Source organism: Macadamia integrifolia, chromosome 6 (assembly GCF_013358625.1).
Source record: "Macadamia integrifolia cultivar HAES 741 chromosome 6, SCU_Mint_v3, whole genome shotgun sequence".
NCBI classification, from domain to species: Eukaryota; Viridiplantae; Streptophyta; class Magnoliopsida; order Proteales; family Proteaceae; genus Macadamia; species Macadamia integrifolia.
This window is the reverse complement of record NC_056562.1, coordinates 28059118-28071737: the sequence shown is the minus strand read 5'-3', so window position 1 is coordinate 28071737 and position 12620 is coordinate 28059118. Positions and strand designations below refer to the sequence as shown.

Genomic DNA, 12620 nt, shown 5'->3' with positions numbered 1-12620 from the left:
ATATAGGTTTCCAAAATGGGTCTTCCATGTCAAATTGAGTTAAATTTTATGAACAAATAGACCTCCATTTCCATTACCTACATATCAAGTTTCACATCAAAGGAATTTCCCAAGTGGAAAAACAAAGGGACTGAAGCGAGGTGCATAGGCATAATTGGCCACATGACCCAAAATAGTACTCTTTACAAACTTATCAATTTGACAAAAAGTATCCACATGACCCAAAATAGTAGACTTTTGACAAACTTAACTAAGTAGGCTATGAAAATGAACCCTATTATTCTGGAGTAGGAAATGTTGGATGCACGGGCTAATGGAAGGGTACACAAAAGCATCTTGAGCACACGGCAAAGGGAGCACGATCATTTCATGCTTGTCGTGTTTTATGCCAGATTGACATGATTCTTTTTTCCTATTTTAAATTAAAAAAAAGACTAGACAGATTGCCAAAGTACCCAACATGTGTCATCTTGTGTCCAACACTATGATTGGTGCAAGCCACCAGCTTACCGAAAGTTGATAACATACCCAACCCTCTCCCTTTAAATAATTGTGAAATAATTTCCATTAGCATATATACTTTTATAATCCTTTTATTTCACTAGGCATTTATATCACTATGCCTAGTGAAGCATAACTCTTCACTATATGCTACATCAATATATGGGTTAATCTATGTGATGGAAGACCTGGCAAACTAGCATAGTAACTAGAAAGAATGCCATGCTTAAAAAAAAAAAAAAAAAAAAAAAAAAAAACACCAAAGTAACTTGCAGATTTCCACCATGGAACAGATAAAATCATAAAATCATTGGGCAATTTAATTGGTATTTGGTACCGAAACTTTGTAAACAAGCCCATATCACCCTCACTTCGCTTTACTTTTTTTTTTTTTTTTTCTGGTAGAAGTTTCAGCAGAAACCCAGTTCATCATTATATATTGGATTAATAGCTGAAGGTTAAAAGCCAATACCTCCTTACACCAGCAACCCAAGTTATGCCATGTGGTACATTGGATAGGGTTTGAATTTTGTAAACAAATAGATCCAAATGGCACATGTAAAGTTTCAACCTAAATGGAATTTGCCAAGCGGCAAACTGAAGCATGAAAAATATAGAACACTATCCTTGAAAAGTTCCAAATGTTAAAAGAGGTTCATGACCATATGGGAGGGAATATAATTGACAGGACTGATATTTTTTGTGTCTAATTCACATCGATACCTAGGAACCCATATGTTTGAAATTACCACATCACCCTCCATGTAACAAAAAATTACGCTGGTGTAGAAAAACTTTTATGACACTTGAAATGAAAAATATATGTCCAATAGATGATGGGGTTTGTAACTTAGATAGAAATGAAATTAATAAGAGGCCAATCTATCAAATAGACCAGAATGGCTTAATCAACTCTAGCTACCAACAAAGGTCAATCATTCCATGATAAAGGCCAGTTGAGCATCTATAACAGCAAGTCAGCAACAGAGGATTGCGAATGTCTAAGGTCTAATTACAAAACTTGTATGGAGCTCTGGAGCAACAATCAAGGCCTACAGACAAACAGATCCACCTTAAATGTTGTACATATAAATGATTGGATGAATTTAAGCTTCCCGGGGGTTGTTAAGGGGCACAACCAATGAAATCATTTAATTTGGCATATTTAGCACCATAAGTCAGAGAAACAGAAACTCCAAGATGGCTCTTGTGGAACTCTGCTTAAATGCTTCTTAACTCTTCAAATTAAATGCACTATTAGCAAACCTTGGAAACAAATCTAAGGCTAACACCATATAAAATACCATCATTATAATATCACTACTAAATAGCACAAACAAGGGCTGCTGTGTAAACTAAGCTGGGTGAGGGAAATAAACTACACTGAAACAGACATTGAAAAGCGATTTGGGAAACAAAGGAGACCCGCAAAATTTAAATCAATAGAATGCACGAACGAGGAAGAAAACCTGCAAATAAGTAGAGCTCTCAAGCACGGATTTAAAGCACAGAGAAGTCCCTAATGACCTCCATAAAAGCCAAAAGTACAAGTAAACAAGACATCCCATTCCAAGGTAGCTTCCCCACGCCATTGCCAGTTGCTCCTGTCATAATGCAAATTATTGCATATTAGAAGAGGGGGGGAGGGGACCATAAGATTTGATATAGAATGAGCTCAACCATAGTGTTTTCAATTACACCTTTTTTTTTTTGGGTAGTTTTTGAGCTACCTTTTCTTTAGCTAGTCTATGAGAAATAAAAAATAAAAAGATCGACAATATGAATGGATGACATGAAGCCCCCTCCCCACCCCCCAAAATCTCCCAGTAACTTATCCCAATCCCATGTTAAGAAGATCAAGACCCAACCTTGGATGGATTCAGTTTAAAAGATCAACTACACTGGATATCAGCTTGATCAATTAATCCCATTCAAGTTCTTTATTTTACCTTTTTTAACAATATTTTACCACCTGCATTGACTTGAATGGCAAAGGAAATATATATTGAAGCTGAAGGTTCAAAAGCTAAAACAGGTAATGTATAAATCAGAAAACTAAAAATCAATTCGCAGAGCTGATTCGGAATAGAAAATATTTTAAATGGAACAACCTAGCATCAGGTTTAGGCCCTTAACTTGTTGAATGGTCCTCCACAGGATTGAGACTGCAAAGAAATAATGGATGGGCCAAAAATGACAGAGTGAAGAGATGATCTGAACCACAACTTTTTTGGGTGGAGCCTTTGGTTACTATTTTGAATGGGTTAGAAGGGGGGGGGGGGGGATTAAGAGATCCCCCAACTTATAGACCAGATGACTAAAGATCATCTGATCAAATTGATTGTTGGAGGGGACAAATTGTCAGGCAGGATCATTAAATAACAGGTTCACAACATCAGTCCTGATTGTTCCTATTTTGTTTAAGAACCATTCACATTTTTATGTTATAAATTGCTAAGAGTAAATTTAAGTATTTTCTATTTTTTTCTCTTCACTTCACTTATTAAGAGCAACCAATAATGAGGGTTGAAAAGATTTGGCAAGGGCTGAATGACATGGGATACATTAAGTCAAGAAGAAGGTGGAGGTTTTTAATGTCTTGCTTGCCATGTGCTTGCTTTTTTTATCTCCAATCCTTCCATCAATGCATGCCTGCCTAGCACTACCTCAAATTACTCCCTGTTCCTAGCTTGATTAGTCCTAGATAATCACTCCACATTTATCAGGTGAAAGTTCTAATTCTTTTTTTGTTAAAGATTAAATCTAGAATTTTATATTAATGGATCACGGAAAAAGAGAGTGAGAGAGAGGTACCTGGAGGTGGTGGAGTAGTAGTAGTAGTAGTAGTATCAGCCGATGAGGGAGATAGAGCTGAAACTGTACAAAGAAATATAGAATTATAACTAAATAATAGATAAATAAACATCCATTAATAAGCTTATTCTGCAAGAAGAAATCCTTTCAGAGTAAATCCACTGGGTTTTCGACATTTCAAATTTTTTTAAGGGGAAAAAACCCTAATTTTGAAGAAAAAGAACGAGCATCGATCGCCAGAAATTCAAGCGAGGCCATTTTTTATCATTCTACCGACGTCAATCGACCGATCGATTGATCTATCGATACAGATTTAGAAGCGGAGGCAGAGATAAAGAAACAGAAAATTAGAAAAGAGGAACATGGTTAGCAGTACATACATTTGCGGCAGGCGGTAGTAGTGTCATTGACTCCGCAATACTTGGGAAGCTCGAGGGCTTGGGTCATATTGATATGCAAACTATTAAACAAGGAAGTGTCGTTGAGGAGATTGCATAGGCATTTGAGTTGTGTAGCCACGGCCTGGCGGAGAGGTGTACAGCAAGAGGCCGGTGGCTTCGTGGAGTTAAGGTAGTCCGCGCATGGCACCAAAGCCGCCGCACACGACGGTGTACTACCGCTTCCTTGCCCTTCAGCCACCCTCACCGTTGCCGTTACCATCAGAATCGCCAACACCACCATCGCCCAATTTCCCATTTCCGTCTTCCAGAATACCTCTCTCCCAATCTCTGATTAGTTCTCGAATCTCAAACCAAATGTGAATCAAAAAATGTCACTCCACACTCCACACTCCACACTCCACACAAGTCTACCTTTATATAGCTCCGTTCTCTCCTCCGCGTACCTTTTTAGGCTCTTTAGATAAAATGTCACTTTAATAAATTTCCAACCGCCCACGAATCCAGAGTCTAGGGTATACACGAGTCCAGAAAGACAGAGACTATAGTGTGTACATATGCTTTGCTTTTATTTCTTTTTGGTATGTTACGTGATAGTGCTTCTACCAAAACAGAAAAGTAGCTTGAGTTGCTTGACTTGAAGACCCTTCCTTGAGACTTAAGGAATAAGGTATATGACACCTAAGTTATTAATTTTTTATTTTATTTTTTTGGTAAATATATATAAGGTACCTAACATTCACATATTGAAGGGTTTTTTATTATTATTATTTTTTTTCGGTTATTAGAAATTTCATTTAAAACAAGTCAAAAAATACAATGTGAATACTGGCATGAAATAGACAAGACTGGGGTACAAAATACTAAGAATCAAGGAGTGGAATATGACTAGGGGTTTCAATTTCAAGCCCGCACCGATAGGTTTGATCAAGCCCGATATGTTTATGACCCGACTTAAACCGGCTCAATTAATAAATATGTCGAGCTTTTATAAATAGATAGTACACTGTGTAGCCACCTAGCCCGATAGGCGCCTGACTGGCCCAACACATTTATATGCCAGATTTGAACCGACTCCTTTAAACCCGACCTAGCCCGACCCCTTTAATACTACTTGTATTTTTTTTTTTTAATACTATTTGTATTTAGTCCTAAGGGTATGTGATATGTACAATTGAAATGGTAGTAATTGTTATATGAACATTCATCTTTTTTATGCATAGTTTAATTGATTTGAACTTAATAAACTTAGGTTATGTAGGCATAGTTTAATTGATTTGAATTTCGTGGGTTAAAAATCGAGTATTTTAGTAATTTAATTACTTTGCACATCTTTGGCTTAATTCATTTTAACTATTGGATCTTTTTTTTTTTTGCTATGCCCATCTTTGCCTCATTTTTTTGGTATTCCTCTTCAAGCACATTTAATAGAACAATTTTTAAGAGGATCCGTTTAAAACCCGTTTAAAGTTAAATAAGTCTATAGCCCGGTAAAGGCCCAATTAAGGCCCGTTTATGGTGTTGGTGTACGATGTCTTGTATTCTGTCACATTTTAATTCAGTGAGTACTGGTGCAGCGCCTCGACAGGCCGGACGGTGGTCCCACTATATATTTGTAGTGAGAGTTTCTTTCTCTGCAATACAAGCAATACTAAGAGGTGTGAGGGACGAGAGTTGTAACCTTATTCTCCATTGATAGTGAGTCAGGATCTCATCTCACCGGGGATGCAAACAATCTTACCGAACCTCTTAAATCTGTATGCATTGCTTGTTCTTGTTTTTTCATTATCTTTTGCATCGTTTTAGGGTTGCGTCTCTACAATATGGTAGCTCGATTAAAGCCCGAGACCGACTAACCAGATTATTAACCGTACCATGTCTCCCAAAGCTAGGTCCGTTTACTTAAACGGGCGTTCACGGTGTAAAGCTTCTAAGTGGTTAAGCACGATTAGGCCCCGATCGATTGACACCCCTAAATATGACCATGCAATACCCAAATGTTTCGCCATGCGAGTATGCATGCCAAATGTTTCGCCATGTAACTATGCATACTAAATTATCATTTTAAAAAAAAAAAACTATGCAGATTAGATGTTTGTTTATTTATCCACAAGACTGATAAAGTAAAAAAATAATATAAAAAATTCATTATATCCGTCATGGTTTCAGTCTTATAGAGATTTTTAAATAAGACAGTAATAGTTGGCTATTATGAATTCCCAACGTTTCTAAACCTTTTATGCTTATGAAAATTAAACCAATAATTGATAAACCGCTTCAAATTTAGAAACTTGATTCAATGAGAAGCTTCTTATGTGAAAAGGGAATTATTTTCAACATTGAAATTTGATCCGATTGATTCCTAGCCTAATTTGGTGCAGAAAACACAATTGTTGCCCTCGTTTTATAGAAAGGTCAAAAGTTGTGGCTTATAATGGTGGAATCCTATAATGGTAGGATGTGTTTTGAAATATTTTTCAGTTAAACAGTTAACTTGACTTCAGCACTGATATATTAAGTGAGGATTAGTGTTGACTTTATTTTTGTTGTTGACCTTGTGGAAGTATAGGATTTGCTTCCCCTCTATCAAGAGATGGGAGATGGGGTGGTAAGAAGAATAGTGGGAGTGGGAGTGGGAGTGGGAGTGGGGGTCGGGGTGGTACATAGAAATGATAGGGGTGGGGAAGAAGAACAGTAAAATGGGAATGGGCATTGAGATGCTACGGGTGAGTGTTTTGGGGTTGGAAAAGAAAAATAGTAGAGGTAGAAGGCGGTTGGATAAAAACAGGTCATTGAGAGGTGGGGGATAGGGATGGTAGGATAGGGGAGTGGTTGGGGTGGGGAAGAAGAATCGTGCAGAGGTTAGGGATGGGGGCGGTAGCCACGGTACAGGGGACTAGGAGAGTGATGAGGGTGGTGAGGAAGAATAGTTAGGGTGAGAGATGAGCAATATCTTAGATTTACAATAAGAAGAATAGCTAAGATCTATTAAGGTAAAACTGAAATTTTCTTTAAAAACTATTAATGTGCTTAATGTTAGTTGGGTTTAGTACCTAAACACAATAAGTGAAAGATTGGGTACCTTAGCTGCAGTTTCACGAAAAGTTGGGCATCCTAGATATCATTCACCCTTTATGATATAAAATTTGTTTCTATTTTTTTTTTTTAAATAAAAATGTGTCCAAATTAATATTATCAAATGGTTCCTTAATTTTCGAATGGTATAAACAATTCAAATAATTTGCAGGTAATTATATAAACACCTTACTTTTCGAATGGTATAAACATTTCAAATAATTTGCAAGTAATTATATTAACATGTGGTGCAAGTGGTCCAACCAAATTAGATTGAGATTTAACTTGAAACTTGACGATGAGATTGGCAGAATATATACCATTTTTTTTTTTTTTTTTTAATGTCCTCTCTACATTACATATGAATATTATTTGACGTATTTTCACTGGATATAGATAAGGTCTATAATTATAAACGATAAAGTTTTCCTCCTCACGGAAGGTTCATCGCACCATTCTAGGGTTCACAAATTCCTATAGAGTTTTAGTATATTTTCCAAAACACTCTTTTGATATCCCTACAACGTACATCTAAAGCCCTATAGTCAAAGAATTCCCCTCACTGCATCTTAAGGAGAACTCCATGCTTTTCCAAAAATATATCAAATGATTATAAGGTAGGGGGAGAGTTCCCTACATATCACCGTGTAAGAGAAAATTTTCATGTGACATTGATAATGATACATAGAGTGATATCCTCAGTAGAGAATTCACAATATAGTCAAGAAAAGAAAGGGACGTTAAATTAAAAATTTCTTAATCCACTCCTCATACCCCAATTTCCATATGCCCTATGGATTAAGGTATGTATCTGATTGGCCCTCCTACTTCTCTGTCCCCTTACGTACCCTACACCCCACCCCACTCTCCCCTGCCTCGGCCTTCTCCTGGGTGGAACCTGTGACATGCAACATCCACATATACGGCCTCTATATTGTCCTTGCAAGCTAAAAATTAAATAGACTTCCATTAATCTCTCCACAACTCCGTCGTTGCAACCCACTCATTAGAACTGTGGTCCTTTTGCCTCCTATTGAGGCACTCCTCCTCTTTGCTATTAGTATTGCAATCATCACTACCCCTTTGGACCTGCACCATCATCGTTGCCCGCACTCGTGCCCTTTTTGTGACCAACACCCATGCTCACACCTGAAATCACACCCCATTGCTACAATAGGGGAGGGGAGAGTGAGAGTAGGAGATGGAGGGTGGATGGCAGGAGGTGGAGTTCGTAGTGCAAAGTAGGTTTGCAGGGAGGAAGGGTGAGGTGAGGTTGTAAAGAGAGGGAAGAGGGAGGAGGGAGTTGGCCCAGGGTAAAATTGAGATTTTAAGAAAATAAGAATTTTTTTTTTTTTTTTTAGACGAAAAGGGTGCTCCATGATAGTAATCATAACCTCAGGTTGAAGTCCCTATACAACAAACAACACTTCTGTAAAACCAATAAATGATAGTGAAGCATGCCAACTTGAACCTATAATCAACCGTTCAAATAGTGATAGGACAAGAACTTCCTTCCACTAGATTATCAAGAAATAAAGAAATCTTAAATATGCATGAGAAATCTTAAACATCAATTTATATGAAACGTGACGTAACCCACATGATAAGAAAAAAAAAAAAAAAAGAAGAAAAAGTTCATTACCATGCATGCAATCTTTGAATGAAGATAAAAAGGATGCACCTTAGACCCTTAACCCTCATCCAACGATTCTGTGCAGCGATGCAAAACCTTGTGCCATAAAAAATTGAGCAAAATATCGACCAAAACAATGAGATTTCAAATATAATATTCACTTTTAGTCCTTATTTAGATATCTCTTTATTTATTTTTTAATTCTTTTCTATTCATTTCTTGACTACTGTAGAGTGTAGGCAAATGATTGGTACAAGCAGTCGAGTACAAGCCAAACAATACAGCCAAAAGGATAACGGATAATGGAGAATGGTGGAAGCGCAAAGCGAGTGAAGGGGCGGAAGGTTGGAGTTGTAGATTGTAGAGGGAGCCAACGATGGCCGCTCTCAGCATCGCATCTGCGAGCGTATTCGGAAGGAGTGGGGGGAGAGGACTCAGTTCCACTTCGACTTCGCGTTCGCGACCCAGAATTTTCTGTGTTGGATGGGTATGGCTATTCTTCGTCTCCTCCTTATCCTTTTGTTTTGTTTTCACATTTCTGTAAACGAATTTTTCTACGTATTTTCAAGGACCCCGAACGCCTATATGGGCCGCCACAGACGGGACACCTAGCTCGAAGAGAGTTTCAGAGACGTCTTGAGAAAGATGCTGAAGCTCGGGAAGCCTTCCAAACCCATGTCCGCGAAGAACAAGAGCGTCGCCGAGCTCTTCGTCAGGCAATTCAAACAAATCCAACTATCCCCCTTCTTTTTTTCTCCTGATTTGGGTTGTCGAATTTCAATTGTAAAGTATCTGTGTTCTGTACTTTTGTCATTCTTAGTCTCGCGAATTGCCAGACACACCAGCAGAGACAATAGAGTATTTTCTGGATACTGAAGCTCAGGAGCTTGAATTCGAGATTGCGAGGTTAAGGCATAAGTGAGTTCTCAATTCTTAATCTCTCTATTCTGTGATACTAATTTATTTTCACTATTTGTTCAGCATTGCCTTCTACATGTTCACTAGTTTTACTTAGTCACTGGTTAAGATCGACACTGTTCTTCCTGCTATTAATTTTATGTTTCCCGTTCAAGCTACGCTACAAATCACACTACGCTTTATCTGAATTACTCAATTCTGTAACACAATCTGGACAGCATTTGGTGAATCATGTTCTTTCAAACACAGACGAAACCGATCCCCCTCAACCCTTACCTTATGCATTAGATCTCTTTGCTCTAGTATGCCTGTTTGAGCGGTTTGAGGGCGGACCTCAGGCAACTTTAAGGTTGCTTCATTGCGACCCAGTGGTTGCGGTTTGAGTTGAGAAACAGCCTCTCCACTCCACAAATTGAGGGTAGGCTACGTATGTTGACCCTAGTCTTACACATTAGATCTCTTTGCTCTAGTATGTCTGTTTGAGGGCGGACCTCGGGCAACTTTAAGGTTGCTTCATTGTGACCCAGTGGTTACGGGTTTGAGTTGAGAAACATCCTCTCCACTCACGGGTTTGAGTTGAGAAACAGCCTCTCTACTCCACAAATTTAGGATAGGCTACGTATGTTGACCCTCCTCAAACCCGCTGAGGTGGGAGCCTAATGCACTGGGTACGTCCTTTTTTTTCTCTCTAGTATGTCAGTTCATTTAACGGTTCATCTATGGCTGTGTATTGTAAGTCAAAGACCCGACCTGTTCTCACAACTTTGTTATTCGCCCTTGCAATATTGCTTACTTTCTCCATCGTTTCATGAGTGCCATGGGCTATGCTGCTTCAATTCATTCTCTTTGAAGAACAGAGACATTTTTGTGTGAATAACAGAAATATCTGCCATCCCTGTTAATACCTGAGGTTTCACAGATTGAATCAGGAGTTTTTCGCACACATGCAATTTGAGTTGGGCCAACTAAGATTTGCTGTGCCAAGAACTGAGGTTATCTTCAAATTTGAAGTTAAATTTCACTCCACATATGATTAGATATAAGGGCTGCATTTAATTATCACAGTGGCTTGGCAGGCTATGGAAGACAGATTGGCTGAGCTCGAGACAATGCAAAAGGTTCTGCTTGAAGGAACAGGTTTTTAGAACTTAGAACCTGATGTGTTGGTGCCAAAGAATTCTCATACTCCCTTCGTTTTCGAAAGAAATAATTAAATCACTTGCTCATTGTTGCAGAAGCTTATGATAAAATGCAAGCGGACATCATTAAGGCGAAAGAAAGCCTAACCAAGATTTTGACATCTAAGGATGTCAAAGCAACTGTATGATAAAATCTACTTTCTACACTTTTTGAGACTTCAAGTTTTGATCCTTCTATGTTGCTAAAAGGTGAATCATTTCTGCTGGTCAGTTATTGGAGATGGTTGAGCGAAATAAACTCAATAGATCATTACTGACACTCCTTGATGAAAACATAGCAAATGCTCACAAGAGTGGCCAGGTGAGAACAATTACAAACTTCCTTTCTTATCTTGAACTGGTATTGATTGGTATCTTCAGTTATCACTAACTGTTTAACCTGAAACATTCTTTTTCCCACTCTTTTCTCAGAAACAAGCAGCAGAATTCATGGAGAAAGTCCGTGGAGCTGTTCTCAAGTACATTACAGTTTGAAGTCCAGGTGGGAACCTGTAAATACCTGCCCTCTCTGTCTTCACGGGTAGTCCCAACAAGTTTGGCTCAAGAGCTTCTTGCATTTCCACATTGCATAAAAAAGGCTAAATTTCTGCATCAACAGAGTTAAGGTTGATAAATTATTGTACTCAGATTTCAGACACAGTCCATGATAGGTAAAAAGGAAGGGAAAAGAAAGGATTACATAAGGCTTTTTGTATTGATTTCTGTTCTTCTATCCCTTTTTTGAAGGATCAAGTTGATTATTGTTCTATGCTTTATGTTCAAAGTTGACTCCTACCTCAAATCCATATTAAGATCATACATTGGATGTACTTCCCTCAACCTCTATCCTTTGTTTTTCCAGCTCTCTCATTGAAGTTTAAATTCCATGTGTAGAGACACATTGGCTCGCTCTGAAGCTGCTCTTAATTTAAGATAAAGATCACTTTGGCAATCCCTCTCCCTCTAGCATTGCATTCTGGGGGCATGGGCTAAAATACCTGACTCAAAAGAATGGATGATAACTCAAGGTGGATTTGTAGTGGGTGTGCGCTTTGTTTTCTTTTGATTCTTTTGGTTGTCAGATCGAAATCTATTTATATCTATGCTGTAAAGGATCCAGATCCCACTTCTGATGGGGTTTAATCCCCTCAGATAAATTACTAAACTACTGATTTGAATAATAGTTGAAAGCCCCATGGCACACTCTATTACATGTTGGAAGCCTTTGCCCAACTTTGACTCAAATTCTCTTATTCTAGGTTATTTTTGAAATGCAAGAAATGGATGAAAAAAAAAATAAATAAATAAGACGCATAATCAAACAAAAGCCTGATAGGAATGGCTTTCGTTGGTTTATTACTTTTATTGATAATTGTACTTGTCTTATATGGGTGTATCTTTTGCAGATTGAGTCTGATGTCTTCTCTTGTTTTAAGTCTTTTCATGCTATGACTTGAATACAGTTTAATACCACTGTTCGGGTCCGATCCTTCGTAATGATAATGGCACGGAGTATATAGATGGTATCTTTCAGCAATACCTTGAATCTCATGGCATTATCTCTCATGTCTCTTGTGTTCGGACATTTGAACAAAATGGGATTCCTGAGCGCAAGAACCATTATGTTTTTGACATCGCTCGGGCTCTCATGTGTTGCTCTACTAGTGTTCCCAAATACCTATGGGTCAATGCCGTTCTCATTGTTGCCCACCTTATTAACCTAGTTCCTTCTAGCATGCTTAATTTCAAGCCTTCTATTTCTTCTCTCTAATCCTAGTATTGCTCCCTATCTCCTTCCCTGGGTCTTTGGGTATGTCTATTATTTTACATCAAAACATTGCAAAATTTTCCAGCCGAAACAAAGGGGAAAAAAAAGGCTGCCAAGTGCATACCAAAAATGGAAGGCTGGCAGGTTATGTTGTTAGGTGCCAGCGTCTGGGCCAATGGATGCTTGCTCACAAGAATTCAACAAGGGCAGGGTGGTCATTTCACCCTCTCTATTTCTGGTGCAAAAGCCACGTGATATGACAGTGATCCCTGCCTTTTTATTTTTATTTTTTTATTATTATGATTTTCAATTTTTTTCTTTACACTCCTAACAAA

At 38.2% G+C, this 12620-nt stretch overlaps 2 protein-coding genes across 2 annotated transcripts; one reads left to right on the top strand and one right to left on the bottom strand.

Moving 5' to 3' along the window:
• Positions 1-1781: 1781 nt before the first annotated feature.
• On the bottom strand, positions 1782-4171 carry LOC122081096 (non-specific lipid transfer protein GPI-anchored 9-like). The gene is made up of 3 exons (XM_042648066.1): positions 3696-4171; positions 3316-3378; positions 1782-2105 (listed from the first exon to the last, which is right to left on the bottom strand). Exons 1-3 carry the CDS (start codon positions 4009-4011, stop codon positions 2002-2004), a joined length of 483 nt encoding a protein of 160 aa, XP_042504000.1. The 5' UTR covers positions 4012-4171; the 3' UTR covers positions 1782-2001.
• Positions 4172-8688: 4517 nt separating this feature from the next.
• On the top strand, positions 8689-11357 carry LOC122081289. The gene is made up of 8 exons (XM_042648338.1): positions 8689-8908; positions 8991-9137; positions 9242-9339; positions 10259-10331; positions 10416-10476; positions 10575-10660; positions 10750-10839; positions 10950-11357. Exons 1-8 carry the CDS (start codon positions 8798-8800, stop codon positions 11010-11012), a joined length of 729 nt encoding a protein of 242 aa, XP_042504272.1. The 5' UTR covers positions 8689-8797; the 3' UTR covers positions 11013-11357.
• Positions 11358-12620: the final 1263 nt, after the last annotated feature.